This window comes from Scyliorhinus torazame, chromosome 10, assembly GCF_047496885.1.
Source record: "Scyliorhinus torazame isolate Kashiwa2021f chromosome 10, sScyTor2.1, whole genome shotgun sequence".
Lineage (NCBI taxonomy): Eukaryota > Metazoa > Chordata > Chondrichthyes > Carcharhiniformes > Scyliorhinidae > Scyliorhinus > Scyliorhinus torazame.
The window spans coordinates 128,873,097-128,886,593 of record NC_092716.1 but is presented as its reverse complement, the minus strand read 5'-3'; the positions used below and the strand labels follow the sequence as shown (position 1 = coordinate 128,886,593).

Sequence of the window (13,497 nt, the reverse complement as noted above, 5' to 3'; positions counted from 1 at the left end):
GGGGGGGGGTCAGGCACGGACTGTGGGGGGGGGGGGGGGTCAGGCACGGACTGTGGGGGGGGGTCAGGCACGGACTGTGGGGGGGGGGGTCAGGCACGGACTGGGGGGGGGGGGGTCAGGCGATGATCAACGATACATTCCCTCAGTGGGCGGGGCTAAGCGATGACTCACCCCGGTGGGCGGGGTGATGCTCATGAAATTCATCAGGAGGCGGAGCTTCGCGATGCCAGTCCTTCAATGGGCGGGGTTTGACGGTGACGCCGCCCAGGTAGGCGGGGTTTGACGGTGAAGCCGCCCAGGTAGGCGGGGTTTGGTGGTGACACCTCCGCTGCCAGAAGATGGCGGCTCGCGCTGGGCCTGGGGTTTTGGGTCTCGAGCTTTTGCCGACAGAACCGATTCTGCTGATCCTCAGATTCTTGAATTATAAAGACCTGGGCAGGTAAATCACAAAGATAATTGTTGAGAGAGAGAGAGAATATAAACAACTGTAGAGAGAGACGGCAGGATTCTCCATTCCTGACACTAAGTGTTGACGCTGATTCAGGATTTGTTAAGTTCCACAACCGCAAACCTGGCGCAGCACCTGGACCAATTCAGAGACTGTTAAGGGGCTAGCAACGTACTATGTGGAGCACAATCGATTCCAATGAGAAACGGTGTGGGATGACAGCCCATTCTGGGATGAGCTCTGGTGCCCTGCATCCTTTGACAACGTCTAACTCCTGCCTGTGGTAGCACTTTCCATCATCCACCTGGGTGATCGCTGCATGCAAGCTCGCCATTCCATCTCAGGGCCATTGAATCACTGGGGTGGCAGTGGTGGTGATGGGTGGGGGGAGGTCAGGGAAGTCAGCCCACCCACAACATCTGCCCATTGCCCACTGTGCCCTACTCTGGCCAGCCCAGGCTGCCCACACCTCACACCCGACAGAGCACCGAGGCAGGTTGTAACAGTATGAAACAGGTGTTCAATGTGAACTAATATATACATATACATGCACTAGCCCCTATAACTAAACTGTGCTCTGCACCCTGCCAACTTAACTGGTGTCTATCTTTCTGGCCTTGCGGGCCCTAACGCTGCGCTTAGGTGGATCCCCAGATGGTACATGAGGAGTGGAGGCGGCCTAATGTGTTTCCCGACCTGCAATCTAGGTCCCCATTGGCGGCTGTCTTCTGGTGCGATCGGGCCTGGATGGGCCCAGCTGCCGCTCGGGTGCCCCAGGTGGCGTTGTGCTGCCCTGTTCTGCGTCCTGCACACTAAATGCGCCAGGATCAGTAGAACCTGCCTCGGTCCGAGGTGCTGTGGTGTTCTGGCACCTCCACTGCTGGAGTTACTGGCAAGGGCCCCAACACCCCCTCCTCCCTTGGGATGCCTGATGAGCCCAGGGTACTCCCATGGGGCGGGGTTGCAAGCGAAGCTATCTCCTGAGGCTTCCCCGCCACCTGGTGCTTCCAGTCCTTGAGGCCCGCTCTGGTCTCTACCAGGATCTGCATGCTTGCGGCCATGAAGCACAGTGAGTGGACCGCCTCTGACTGGGGTTACGCCATTCACGCTGTGACTGTGCCACCGCCCCCTGGAGCTCTGCCACATAAGCCAGTGACATCGTCATCTCCCTCTGGGACTGGGTCATCTCCTTCTGTGTTTGCGCTAAGTCGGCCAGTGCCTGGGCATTGCTACTGATGTTCTCAGCCATGGCTCGCTGTGACTGGGCCATGCTCAGAAGCACTGCTGCAAAGTCCAGGTAGCTCTGGCAAATGTCTGCCTGTGAGAGGGCAGCCCTGTCCTGGACTCCAGCTAATGGCTCCAGAGAGTGCCCCAGGCCTTGGACATACTGATCCTTAGCCAAAACCCTCGTCCCCAATGCTTCCACTGCAGATGTCACCTGTGCGGATTGGCCTGGGTGGCATGCATGTTTGGCAGCACCTCTGCTCCTCCATGTGGTTGACTCCTCCAGCTGCACCTGCAGATGGTGGATGCTCGCCGATAACCCCTCTTGTAGACCCTGGCTCCCACTATAGTTGGGAGTGTCCATTCCAGAAGCCCTAAACCCTAGGATTGGCCCACCCTCCGTCCATCCGCCCCCTCAGGAATTCCTGCCTCCACCGGCTGTACCGGATCAGCTGTGTGGTGCGCACCAGATAGTGTCTTGGGAGTCTCTTCACTAAAGTGTCCAACCAAGATGAGTGTCTCTGGGAAGGATTTGGAGCTCCGGGGTGTCTTGGGTCACAGGCATAATATGGCTCCCGTCCGTGTCGGTGTCCTCGTCACTGATCGGCACATGGGAGGGGCTTGGGTTCTGGCACTGGTTGGCAGTGGGGGACACCACGGCTGCTCTGTAAACCATGAGATCTCGGTCTTCGAATACTCCGTTCCTCAGGTGTCCGAAGACTGCATTGGTGCATTGGAGTCAGTCTGATTTTGGCATCAATGTCTGCTCGTGCCGTGTGGAGGCTCGCGAGGGAAATTATCTACAGTGTCCAAAGGCTCACTGTTTTTTGTGGGAGGAGTGGGCTGGCAGAGAACCTTTGTTTTCAGAATGTTTAGTCTGAAGCCCATTCTTTCATATGCCTCAATAAATGTGTCAACGATGGTTTGTAGCTCGGCCTCTGAATGTGTGCACACACAGGCATCGTCTGCATACTGCAGCTCGATGACAGAGGTTGGGGAGGGGTCTTGGTTTTGGACTGGAGGCGTCGGTGATTGAACAGTTTCCCACTTGTCCAGTAAGTTGGCTTCACTCGAATGGGGAGCTTCAGGATGATGGGGTGGAGTGTTGATGTGAGGAAGATGGAGCAGAGCGTTGGTGCGATGTCGCAGCCGTGTTTGAACCCAGTTTGCACACGTGTTGAGTCTGTGGTGGTTCCATTCGTGTGGATCACGGCTTGCATGTCATCGTGGAGCAGGTGGAGAATGGTGACGAATTTCTGCGGGCAGCCGAATTTGAAGAGGATGCTCCACAATCCCTCACAGTTGACAGAGTCAAAGGCCTTTACAAGATCGAAGAAGGCCTTGTACAGAGGTTGATGCTGTTCCCTGCAGTTTTCCTGAATTTGTCACGCGCTGAAGATCATGTCCACTGAGCCTCCATTGCGTGTTGCAGAAGCCACACTGATACTTCAGCCACTGGGAGCAGGCAGTTAAAGAGTATTCTCGCGATGACCTTTCCCGTGGCGGGGATTAGGGAAATCCCCCTGTAATTTCCACAGTCAGACCTGTCTCCTTTCTTGAAGATGGTCACAATTAAGGCATTTCTGAGGTCATCCAGCATGCTCTCTTCCTTCCAGACAAGGGTGATGAGGTTGTGGATTCTTGTCAAGAGTGCATCTCTGCCACGTTTTAGTACTTCTGCACGGATTCTATCTGCGGCAGAGACCTTGTTCGTCTTCAGCTGTCAGATGACTTTTTAAACCTCACGGCGAGCTGGGGTTGTGCTGAGATGGTGGCGGGTAGCATGTTGCAGGATTGTGTCGAGAACGCTTGTGCCGAAGGATGTGTCTTGGTTTGGGAGGTCCTCGAAGTGCTCTCTCCAGTGACAAGAGTATAGCTGACTATAGACACTGAGAATGTATTATTATAGAATCAGGGGAGGGGACTATTTCATCTTTTGATCAATGTTTATCAAGATAAAAGTTGGAGAAAACAGAGGAGCTGCTCCAACGTGTGATCGTGGAGAGGAAATCTCCCAGAGTATGGAGAGTGAGACGAGTGAGGGGGATGAGTGAGGATAGTTAGGGAGGAAGGATATGTTTCAATTTATTATCATGTGTACCAAGGTACAGTGAAAAGTATTCTGCGCACAGACCAGGCAGATCGTTCCATACATGAAAAACATAGAACATACACAAATAGACAATGTAAATACATAGGCACAGACAACAGGAAGCATACAGAGTGTAGTGCTACAAAGTAGAGAAGTAGGGCAGCACGGTAGCATTGTGGATAGCACAATTGCTTCACAGCTCCAGGGTCCCAGGTTCGATTCCGGCTTGGGTCACTGCCTGTGCGGAGTCTGCACATCCTCCCCGTGTGTGCGTGGGTTTCCTCCCACAGTCCAAAGATGTGCAGGTTAGGTGGATTGGCCATGATAAATTGCCCTTAGCGTCCAAAATTGCCCTTAGTGTTGGGTGGGGTTACTGGGTTATGGGGATAGGGTGGAGGTGTTGTCCTTGGGTAGGGTGCTCTTTCCAAGACCCGATGGGCTGAATGGCCTCCTTCTGCACTGTAAATTCTATGATTCTATGATTAAGATGTGTAGAGAGATCAGTTCAGGCCATTCAGGAGTATGGTAACAGCGGGGAAGAAACTGTTTTTGAATCTGTTAGTACGTGTTCTCAGACTTTAGTATCTCCTGCCCAATGGAAGAGGTTGGAAGAGAGAATAACCTGGGTGGGAGGGGTCTTTGATTATGCTGCCCGCTTTCCCAAGGCAACAGGAGGTGTAGACAGAGTCAATGGATGGGAGACAGCTTTGTGTGACGGACTGAGCGGTGTTCATAACTCTCTGTAGTTTCTTACGGTTTTGGGCCGAGCAGTTGCCATACCAGGCTGTGATGCAGCCGGATAGGATGCTTTCTATGGTGCATCTGTAAAAATTGATAAAAGTCAATGTGGACATGCAAATTTCCTTAGTTTGCTGAGGAGGAATAGGCGCTGTTGTACTTTCTTGGTCGTAGTATCAGTGTGGGTGGACCAGGACAGATTATTGGTGATGTGTACACCTAGGAATTTGAAGCTGTCAACCATCTCCACCTCGGCACCATTGATGCAGACAGGGCTGTGTACGATACTTCGCTTCCTGAAGTCAACGACCAACTCTTTAGTTTTGCTGACATTGAGGGAGAGATTGTTGTTGTTGCACCATGTTCTCTATCTCCCTCCTGTACTCTGACTCACTACAGTCGTGTCATCAGCAAACTTGTGGATGGAGTTGGAGCCAGATTTTGCCACACAGTCATGTGTGTATAAGGAGTAAAGTAGGGGGCTATGTATGCAGCCTTGCGGGACCCCGGTATTGAGGATTATTGTGGAGGAGGTGGTGTTGTTTATCCTTACTGATTGTGGTCTGGTCTAGAGGTCAGGAAGTCGAGGATCCAGAGGGAGGAATCAAGTCCAAGGTTTGGAGTTTTGAAATGAGCTTGCCTTGAATTATGGTGTTGAAGGCTGTTGCTAACTTGCTGTTGCCTCTTAATTTGGCTCTGTTTAATTACGTTTGCTCAAGAGTCGGCAGGTATCTTTCGATACCGCCACAAGGTTCAAAACCGAATACTGATCAAAGACTCGATACACCAGTTAGTAAGTTCAAAAGCAATGCTCATTTATTTACACACAGTCAAATATACTCATGCATAAAACTCTACAACCTAAACTATCACTGTTACAAAAAGTCTATACTTTGTGTGCCCACTCAGTCAGAGGAACAATGGCCGTTGCTAGGTTCTGAGGCAGCTGGGTTGAGCTGTTTACAGGATAGCAACTAGGAGCGTCTATCTCGTAGCCTGCGTTGACTTGGAACTTACTTGGTCTGGCGTAGCTTTGGCAGGTCTCTCCTCGCTGAGAGCGAAGGCCAAGAGAGCGATTCTCTCTTGGGGAATCCTTTTTATACACAAAAGTGCTTTGCGCGCTTTTGGGCGGGCCTTGAACTTGGCCCCAATTAATTGGGCCGTTTCCCAATCGTTCTTATCGATTTTCCTCCAATAGAGGGGTGGGTTCCCTGGTTGCTGGGTGTGTCCTAGGTGGCCGTTGGTTTGCTTTGTTTTAGTCTCCTCTGGCGCCGGGGTGTTTGCCTTAGCATTGTTTATCTAAATGTTGCCTTTTGTTCCCGGGGATGGCTCATTAGTATGTAGATGGTTCTGCAGTATCGGTCATGTCTGAGAGCTACAGCTCTAATTAACAGACCGACTTGCACCTGCTTGCTTTTTCGGTATTGTCCAATTTTCCCTGCATTCTTTGCAAAGTGTCCATTTTGTAATCGGGAAGTGGCCATCCCAGATGGCTACAAGGTGGAGCTGTAGTCAATGAACAGGAGTCAGACGTGGGAGTCCTTGTTGTCGAGATGCTCCAGGGATGAATGTAGGGCTAGGGAGATAGTGTCTGCTGTGGACCCATTGTGGTGGTATGCGAATTGCAGTGGATCGAAGCATTCTGGGGAGCATGGAGTTGATGTATCTCATGACCAACTTATCAAAGCACTTCATTACGATCGATGTCAAGGCCACCAGGCGGTAGTCATTGAGGCACATTGCCTGGTGGTTAGTGTAGGATAGTGAGGGAGGGAGGTTAGTGAGTGAGGGAGGGAGGTTAGTGAGTGAGGGAGGGAGGTTAGTGAGTGAGGGAGGGAGGGAGGATAGTGATGGAGAAAGGAAAGCTCAGTTGGCCGGATAGCTGGTTCGTGATGCAGAGTGAGGCAAACAGCGCGGAACCAATTCCTGTTCAGGCTGAGGCTATTCATGAAGGCCCTGCCTTCTCAAATTCGCCCAGGCCTGAGGTGTGGTGATCCTCAGGTTAAATCACCACCAGTCAGCTCTCCCCCTCAAAGGGGAAAGCAGCCTTTTGTCATCTTGGACCATGGCGACTTTTTCAGATTGATTTTAGATTAGTCAGGGCTACGGGGCGAAGGCAGGAGAATGATGGGAAAGAATTTTCATCAAGGAATGATTGAGACGATGGGGAAGAGGTTTCTTCAAGGAGTGGTGGAGAGGCTGGTAGAGATTTCTTAAGGGAATGTTGGAGAGGATGGAAAAAAGATTTCTTCAGGAATGAAAAAAAATGAAATGAAAATGAAAATCGCTTATTGTCACAAGTAGACTTCAATGAAGTTACTGTGAAAAGCCCCTTGTTGGAGAGACATGGGAGGTGATTCCTTCAGGAATTTTGGAGAGGCTGGGGAAGAGGTTGATCGAGAAGCTAGGGTAAAGGTTGCTTCAGGAATGATGGCGAGGTTGGGAAGTGATTTCTTTAGGGACTGATGGAGAGGATGGGGGAGAGATTTATTCAGGAATGTTCGAAAGGATGGGGAAGAGATTTATTCAGGAATGTTGGAGAGGGTGCGCCGTGATTTCTTCAGGAATGTTGGAAAGGATGGGGAAGTGATTTCTTCAAAGAATGATGGAAGGGCTGGGGAAGAGATTCCTTGAGGAATGATGGAGAGGCTGGGGAACAGACTTCTCCAGCATTGATGGAGTGGATGGGGAAGAGTTTTCTTCAAGGAACGATTGAGACGATGGGGAAGAGATTTCTTCAGAGAATGATGGAGAGGATAGGGAAGATATTTCTTCAGGACTGTTGGAGAGGATGGGAAAGAGATTTCTTCAAGGAATGAAAGGATGGGGAAGAGACTTTTTCGGGAATATTGGAGAGGCTCGGAAGAGTTTTCTTCAAGGAATGATGGAGAGGATGGGGAAGATATTTCTGCATGTATGGAAAGGAGGGGGTGTTGAATCCCAAATTTCTTTATCCGTCAGTCTGGCCTCAATAAAAGTCGAGATGGATTTGCAAGTATAACAATAGTTATTTTATTCAGCTTGCAAGCTACCTAGTCCACAGTGATACAGATAACATGTTGCTCTCTGCAGCCCCGGGACTAAGTGAATGTCCCAGACAAAGAGATCAGTACTGATACATTCAAATGGCATCAAGTTTCACATACTCGACACCCATAGGTCATCCTATGTCCCTCCTGACTTGTTTGATCTATTCTGATTGGCTCACTTCCAATCCCTTTCTCCGGCCCCTATCAATTCAGCATCACTCATAGACACACCTCTTCCTGCTTTTTTCCATGCGGTCTAAAATCCTTTGTCTCTACTTGCCAGAATCAAAGTGGCTTATTTCTACATTACATTAACTAATATCTCTAAAGTAACTATTTTATATCACATTCGTCAGGGGAAGAGATTCCTTCAGGAATGATGGAGAGGATGGGGAAGAGATTTCTTCAGGAATGATGGAAAGGATGGGGAAGAGATTTCTTCAGGAATGATGGAGAGAATGGGGAAGAGATTTCTTCAGGATTAATGGAAAGGATGGGGAAGAGATTTCTTCAGGAATGATGGAAAGGATGGGGAAGAGATTTCTTCAGGAATGATGGAAAGGATGGGGAAGAGATTTCTTCAGGAATGATGGAGAGGATGGGGAAGAGATTTCTTCAGGAATGATGGAGAGGATGGGGAAGAGATTTCTATAGGAATGACAAGAGAGGATGGGGAAGAGATTTCTTCAGGAATGATGGAAAGGATGGGGAAGAGATTTCTTCAGGAATGATGGAGAGGATGGGGAAGAGATTTCTTCAGGAATGACGGGAGAGGATGGGAAAAAGATTTCTTCAGGAATGACGGGAGAGGTTAGGAAGGAATTTCTTCTGGAATGATGGAGAGGCTGCGGTGGTTCTATTTCGAATGGACAAGGCTAAGAAGAGATTTGATTAAGTTGTTTAAAATCATGAAGAAAATGCAGACGAACTGATTCCAATGGCCAGAGAGGAGATAAATTGATGTGGAATGGTCAGAAAACCAGAGACTTCATAACAAAGGTTTGTACACAGCCAGTGATTGGGATTTGAATGTACTGCCTGGATGGGACGGAGGAACATTCAACAATTGTCTTTGAAAGGGAACTGGATAGATACTTAAAGAAAAGAATTGTAGTGATGCGAGGCAAAAATGGTTGAATGGATGTAACTGAAAGAAGCTGGCACAGACTTGATGGGCTGAATGGTCAGCTGCGTTTGTGATGGAAGTAGAGTCAGGCACACAATGTGGGATGAGAAGTGAGCTGTGAGAGTGGGCTGGAACAAGGAGGGAAAACAAAAGGAAAGAAATGAGAAAGAGTTGAGACGGGGAGAGAGATATTGGCTTGAGGGTCATTAATTGGAATCATGTGAGGTCTTGACAGACCTTGTGTTAAAGAAGAATATTGAAGCTGTTGTAAGATAGCAGCCATTCTCACTAATTACGAAGTCCCTTTCTTCTTTCAATCTAGCTGCAGGTCTGTGTGTCGGAGATTTTATCACCTGTGTAGTCACGACCCTCTGTGGAAGAAGCACTGCAAACGACACTGGCTGTTGTCTGAGTGAGTATCAGGATGTTGGGAGGATTTGAGAGGGAGGGGAAGACCTGTTCACTACTCAGTGCCCTATGTGTAGGGTGGTGCTGTAATCTGCACCGTATCTGTTGCACATTGTATTTCTACTGTCTCATTAGTTTTTAATTTAATCTTTATTATTGTCACAAGTAGGCTTACATTAACACTGCAATGAAGTTACTCTGAAAATCCCCTAGTCGCCACATTCCGGCGCCTGTTCGGGTACAGAGAGGGAGAATTCAGAATGTCCAATTCACCTAACGAGCGCGTCTTTTGGGCATTGTGGGAGGAAACCGGAGCACCCGGAGGAAACCCACACAGACACGAGGAGAATGTGCAGACTCCGCACAGATAGTGTGCAGACTCCGCACAGATAGTGACCCAAGCGGGAATCGAACCTGGGACCCTGCCGCTGTTCAGCAACAGTGCTAACCACTGTGCTACCGTGCTGCCCACACTACATATTACGCGACGTAGTATGCAACGTATCTGAGTCTGTACAGCACACTGTCTCTTGACTGTGCTGCCAGCGAACACCAACTCCATATATTGTCATAAAAACATGAGCAATGGGAGCAGGAGTGGACTATGCACTCCCCTGGACCCTGCTCTGCTATTTGGAAAGATTACAAATGACGATCTACCTCAACTCCATCTTTCCAAACTATCCCTGATTCCCAGGGTAACCACAAATCTATCGCTCTCCCTCTTCAACATACTACATAGAACATAGAAAAAATACAGCACAGAACATGCCCTTCGGCCCACGATGTTGTGCCGAACTTTTGTCCTAGATTAAGAACAAATTAATCTACACCCCATCATTCTACCGTAATCCATGTACCAATCCAATAGCCGCTTGAAGATCCCTAATGTTTCCGACTCAACTACTTCCAAAGGCAGTACATTCCATGCCCCCACTACTCTCTGGGTAAAGAACCTATCTCTGACATCCCCCCTATATCACCCACCATCCACCTTAAATTTATGTCCCCTTCTAATGGTTTGTTCCACCCGGGGAGAAAGTCTCTGACTGTCTACTCTATCTATTCCCCTGATCATCTTATAAACCTCTATCAAACCGGCCCTCATCCTTCTCCGTTCTAATGAGAAAAGGCTTAGCCCCCTCAACCTTTCCTCGTAAGACCTACTCTCCATTCCAGGCAACATCCTGGTAAATCTCCTTTGCACCTTTTCCAAAGCTTCCACACCCTTCCTAAAATGAAGCGATCAGAACTGCACACAGTACTCCAAATGTGGCCTTACCAAGGTTTTGTACAACTGCATCATCACCTCACGGCTCTTAAATTCAATCCCTCTGCTAATGAACGCTAGCACACCATAGGCCTTCTTCACAGCTCTATCCACTTGAGTGGCAACTTTCAAAGATCTATGAACGTAGACCCCAAGATCTCTCTGCTCCTCCACATTGCCAAGAACCCTACCGTTAATCCTGTATTCCGCATTCATATTTGTCCTTCCAAAATGGACAACCTCACACTTTTCAGTGTTAAACTCCATCTGCCACTTCTCAGCCTTGCTCTGCATCCTATCTATGTCTCTTTGCAGCCGACAACAGCCCTCCTCACTATCCACAACTCGACCAATCTTCGTATCATCTGCAAATTTGCTGACCCACCCTTCAACTCCCTCATCCAAGTCATTAATGAAAATCACAAACAGCAGAGGACCTAGAACTGATCCCTGCGGTACGCCACTGGTAACTGGGTTCCAGGCTGAATATTTGCCATCCACCACCACTCCCTGACTTCTATCGGTTAGCCAGTTCGTTATCCAATTGGCCAAATTTCCCACTATCCCATGCCTCCTTACTTTCCGCATAAGCATACCATGGGGAACCTTATCAAATGCCTTACTAAAATCCATGTACACGACATCCACTGCTTTACCTTCATCCACGTGCTTGGTCACCTCCTCAAAGAATTCAATAAGACTTGTGAGGCAAGACCTACCCCTCACAAATCCGTGCTGACTATCCCTAATCAAGCAGTATCTTTCCAGATGCTCAGAAATCCTATCCTTCAGTACCCTTCCCATTACTTTGCCTACCACCGAAGTAAGACAAACTGGCCTGTAATTTCCAGGGTTATCCCTATTCCCTTTTTTGAACAGGGGCACGACATGCGCCACTCTCCAATCCCCTGGTACCACCCCTGTTGACAGCGAGGACGAAAAGATCATTGCCAACGGCTCTGCAATTTCATCTCTTACTTCCCATAGAATCCTTGGATATATCCCGTCAGGCCTGGGGGACTTGTCTATCCTCAAATTTTTCAAAATGCCCAACACATCTTCCTTCCTAACAAGTATCTCCTCGAGCTTGCCAGTCTGTTTCACACTGTCCTTTCCAACAATATGGCCCCTCTCATTCGTAAATACTGAAGAAAAGTACTCGTTCAAGACCTCTCCTATCTCTTCAGACTCAATACACAATCTCATAGACTGAGCACCCACAGCCCTACTGGGCATGAGAATTCTGAAGTTTCACCACCCTCTGAGTGGAGAAATCTCTCTTCTTCTCGGTCTTAAATAGCCAATACTTTATTCTAATACGCATGTTCTAGATTTTCCAGCGAGGGGAGGGTGTGGTATCTTTTCGGTATCCACCCGTCAAGGCCTTAAGAATTTATTTCAATTCAATCACCTCTCATCCTTCCAAACTCCAGAGAATTTGCCCTCTCCAACTTGATCAGCATATTAGATAATCACCCATCACAGGAGCCATTCTAGTGAATCTTAGCTACTTTCACTCTTGGACAACTATGTCCTTCCTTATGTAAAATGACCAAAGGTGCGGACGCGTTGCAGGTGTGGCCTCCGCAAGGCCACGTAAAATTGCACTACTCAAATCCTGCTGTCATGAAGGCTCCCCCATTTTAACCACCATACCCCCCTCCCTTGCTGACCTGTCAATCCTCCTCAAAGAAACCGATTAAAAAAATTAAAAAACATTTTTTTTTAAGAGTATCCAATTTATTTTTTTCCAATTAAGGGACAATTCAGCGTGGCCAATCCATCTACACTGCAGACCTTTGGATTGTGGGGGTGAAACCCACGCAATCACGGGAAGAATGTTCAAACTCTACATTGACAGTGACCCAGAGCCGGGATCGAACCTGGGACCTCGGTGCTGTGAGGCAGCAGTGCTAACCACTGCACCACCGTGCTACCCCACCCTGAAAGAAATCAATGAATTGCTTCCACCTCCCTGTGAACCCCTCTGCCGATCCTCACAGAACGAACTTGACCTCCCCCAGCCTCAGGAATTCTGTCAGAAAGGTCGCCCACCCACACTCCTACTTTTGGTGGCTCTGGGTCCCGCACCCAAAAGAGAAACTGTTTTTATTGGTGGAAGGGTTGAGAACCAGAGCATACCGATTTAAGAATGAAGCAAAAATGACGTGGAAATACTTTTACACAGCGAGTGATTAGGATCTGGAATGTTCTGTCCGAGCGTGTGGTGGAGGCAGGTTCACATGAGTGGCAAGGATCTGGAATGTTCTGTCTGCGAGTGTGGTGGAGACGGGGTCAATGCTGAGAGTGTGGTGGGGACAGGGTCAATACTGAGAGTGTGGTGGAGACAGGGCCAATGCTGAGAGTGTGGTGGAGACAGGGTCAGGGCTGAGAGTGTGGTGGAGACAGGGTCAATACTGAGAGTGTGGTGGAGACAGGATCAATGCTGAGAGTGTGGTGGAGACAGGGTCAATACTGAGAGTGTGGTGGAGACAGGGTCAATACTGAGGGTGTGGTGGAGACAGGGCCAATGCTGAGAGTGTGGTGGAGACAGGGTCAATGCTGAGAGTGTGGTGGAGACAGGGTCAATACAGAGTGTGATGGAGACAGAGTCAATACTGAGAGTGTGGTGGAGACAGGGTCAATGCTGAGAGTGTGGTGGAGACGGGATCAATGCTGAGAGTGTGGTGGAGACAGGGTCAATACTGAGAGTGTGGTGGAGACAGGGTCAATGCTGAGAGTGTGGTGGGGACAGGGTCAATACTGAGAATCTGATGGAGACAGGGTCAGTGCTGAGAGTGAGGTGGAGACGGGGTCAGTGCTGAGAGTGTGGTGGAGACGGGGTCAATGCTGAGAGTGAGGTGAAGACAGGGTCAATACTGAGAGTGAGGTGGAGACAGGGTCAATGCTGAGAGTGAGGTGGAGACAGGGTCAATGCTGAGAGTGTGGTGGAGACAGGGTCAATGCTGAGAGTGTGGTGGAGACGGTCAGTGCTGAGAGTGTGGTGGAGACAGGGTCAATGCTGAGAGTGTGGAGGCGGGGTCAATACTGAGTGTGATGGAGACAGGGTCAATACTGAGAGTGTGGTGGAGACTGGGTCAATACTGAGGGTGTGGTGGAGACAGGGTCAACACAGATTGTGGTGGGACAGGGTCAATGCTG

At 49.1% G+C, this 13,497-nt stretch overlaps 1 protein-coding gene across 2 annotated transcripts in view; it reads left to right on the top strand.

Moving 5' to 3' along the window:
• Positions 1 to 290: 290 nt before the first annotated feature.
• The window catches only part of fbxo3 (F-box protein 3), a 244,221-nt gene continuing 231,014 nt past the window's right edge, over positions 291 to 13,497 (top strand). Inside the window, exons 1-2 of one of the 2 annotated variants that reach the window (XM_072518718.1) lie at positions 291 to 439; positions 8,980 to 9,069. In XM_072518718.1, the coding sequence (XP_072374819.1) occupies positions 339 to 439; positions 8,980 to 9,069 (191 nt within the window). In that variant the 5' untranslated portion in view covers positions 291 to 338. The remainder of the gene's footprint in view (positions 440 to 8,979; positions 9,070 to 13,497) is intronic. The other variant, XM_072518719.1, reaches the window with a different exon arrangement.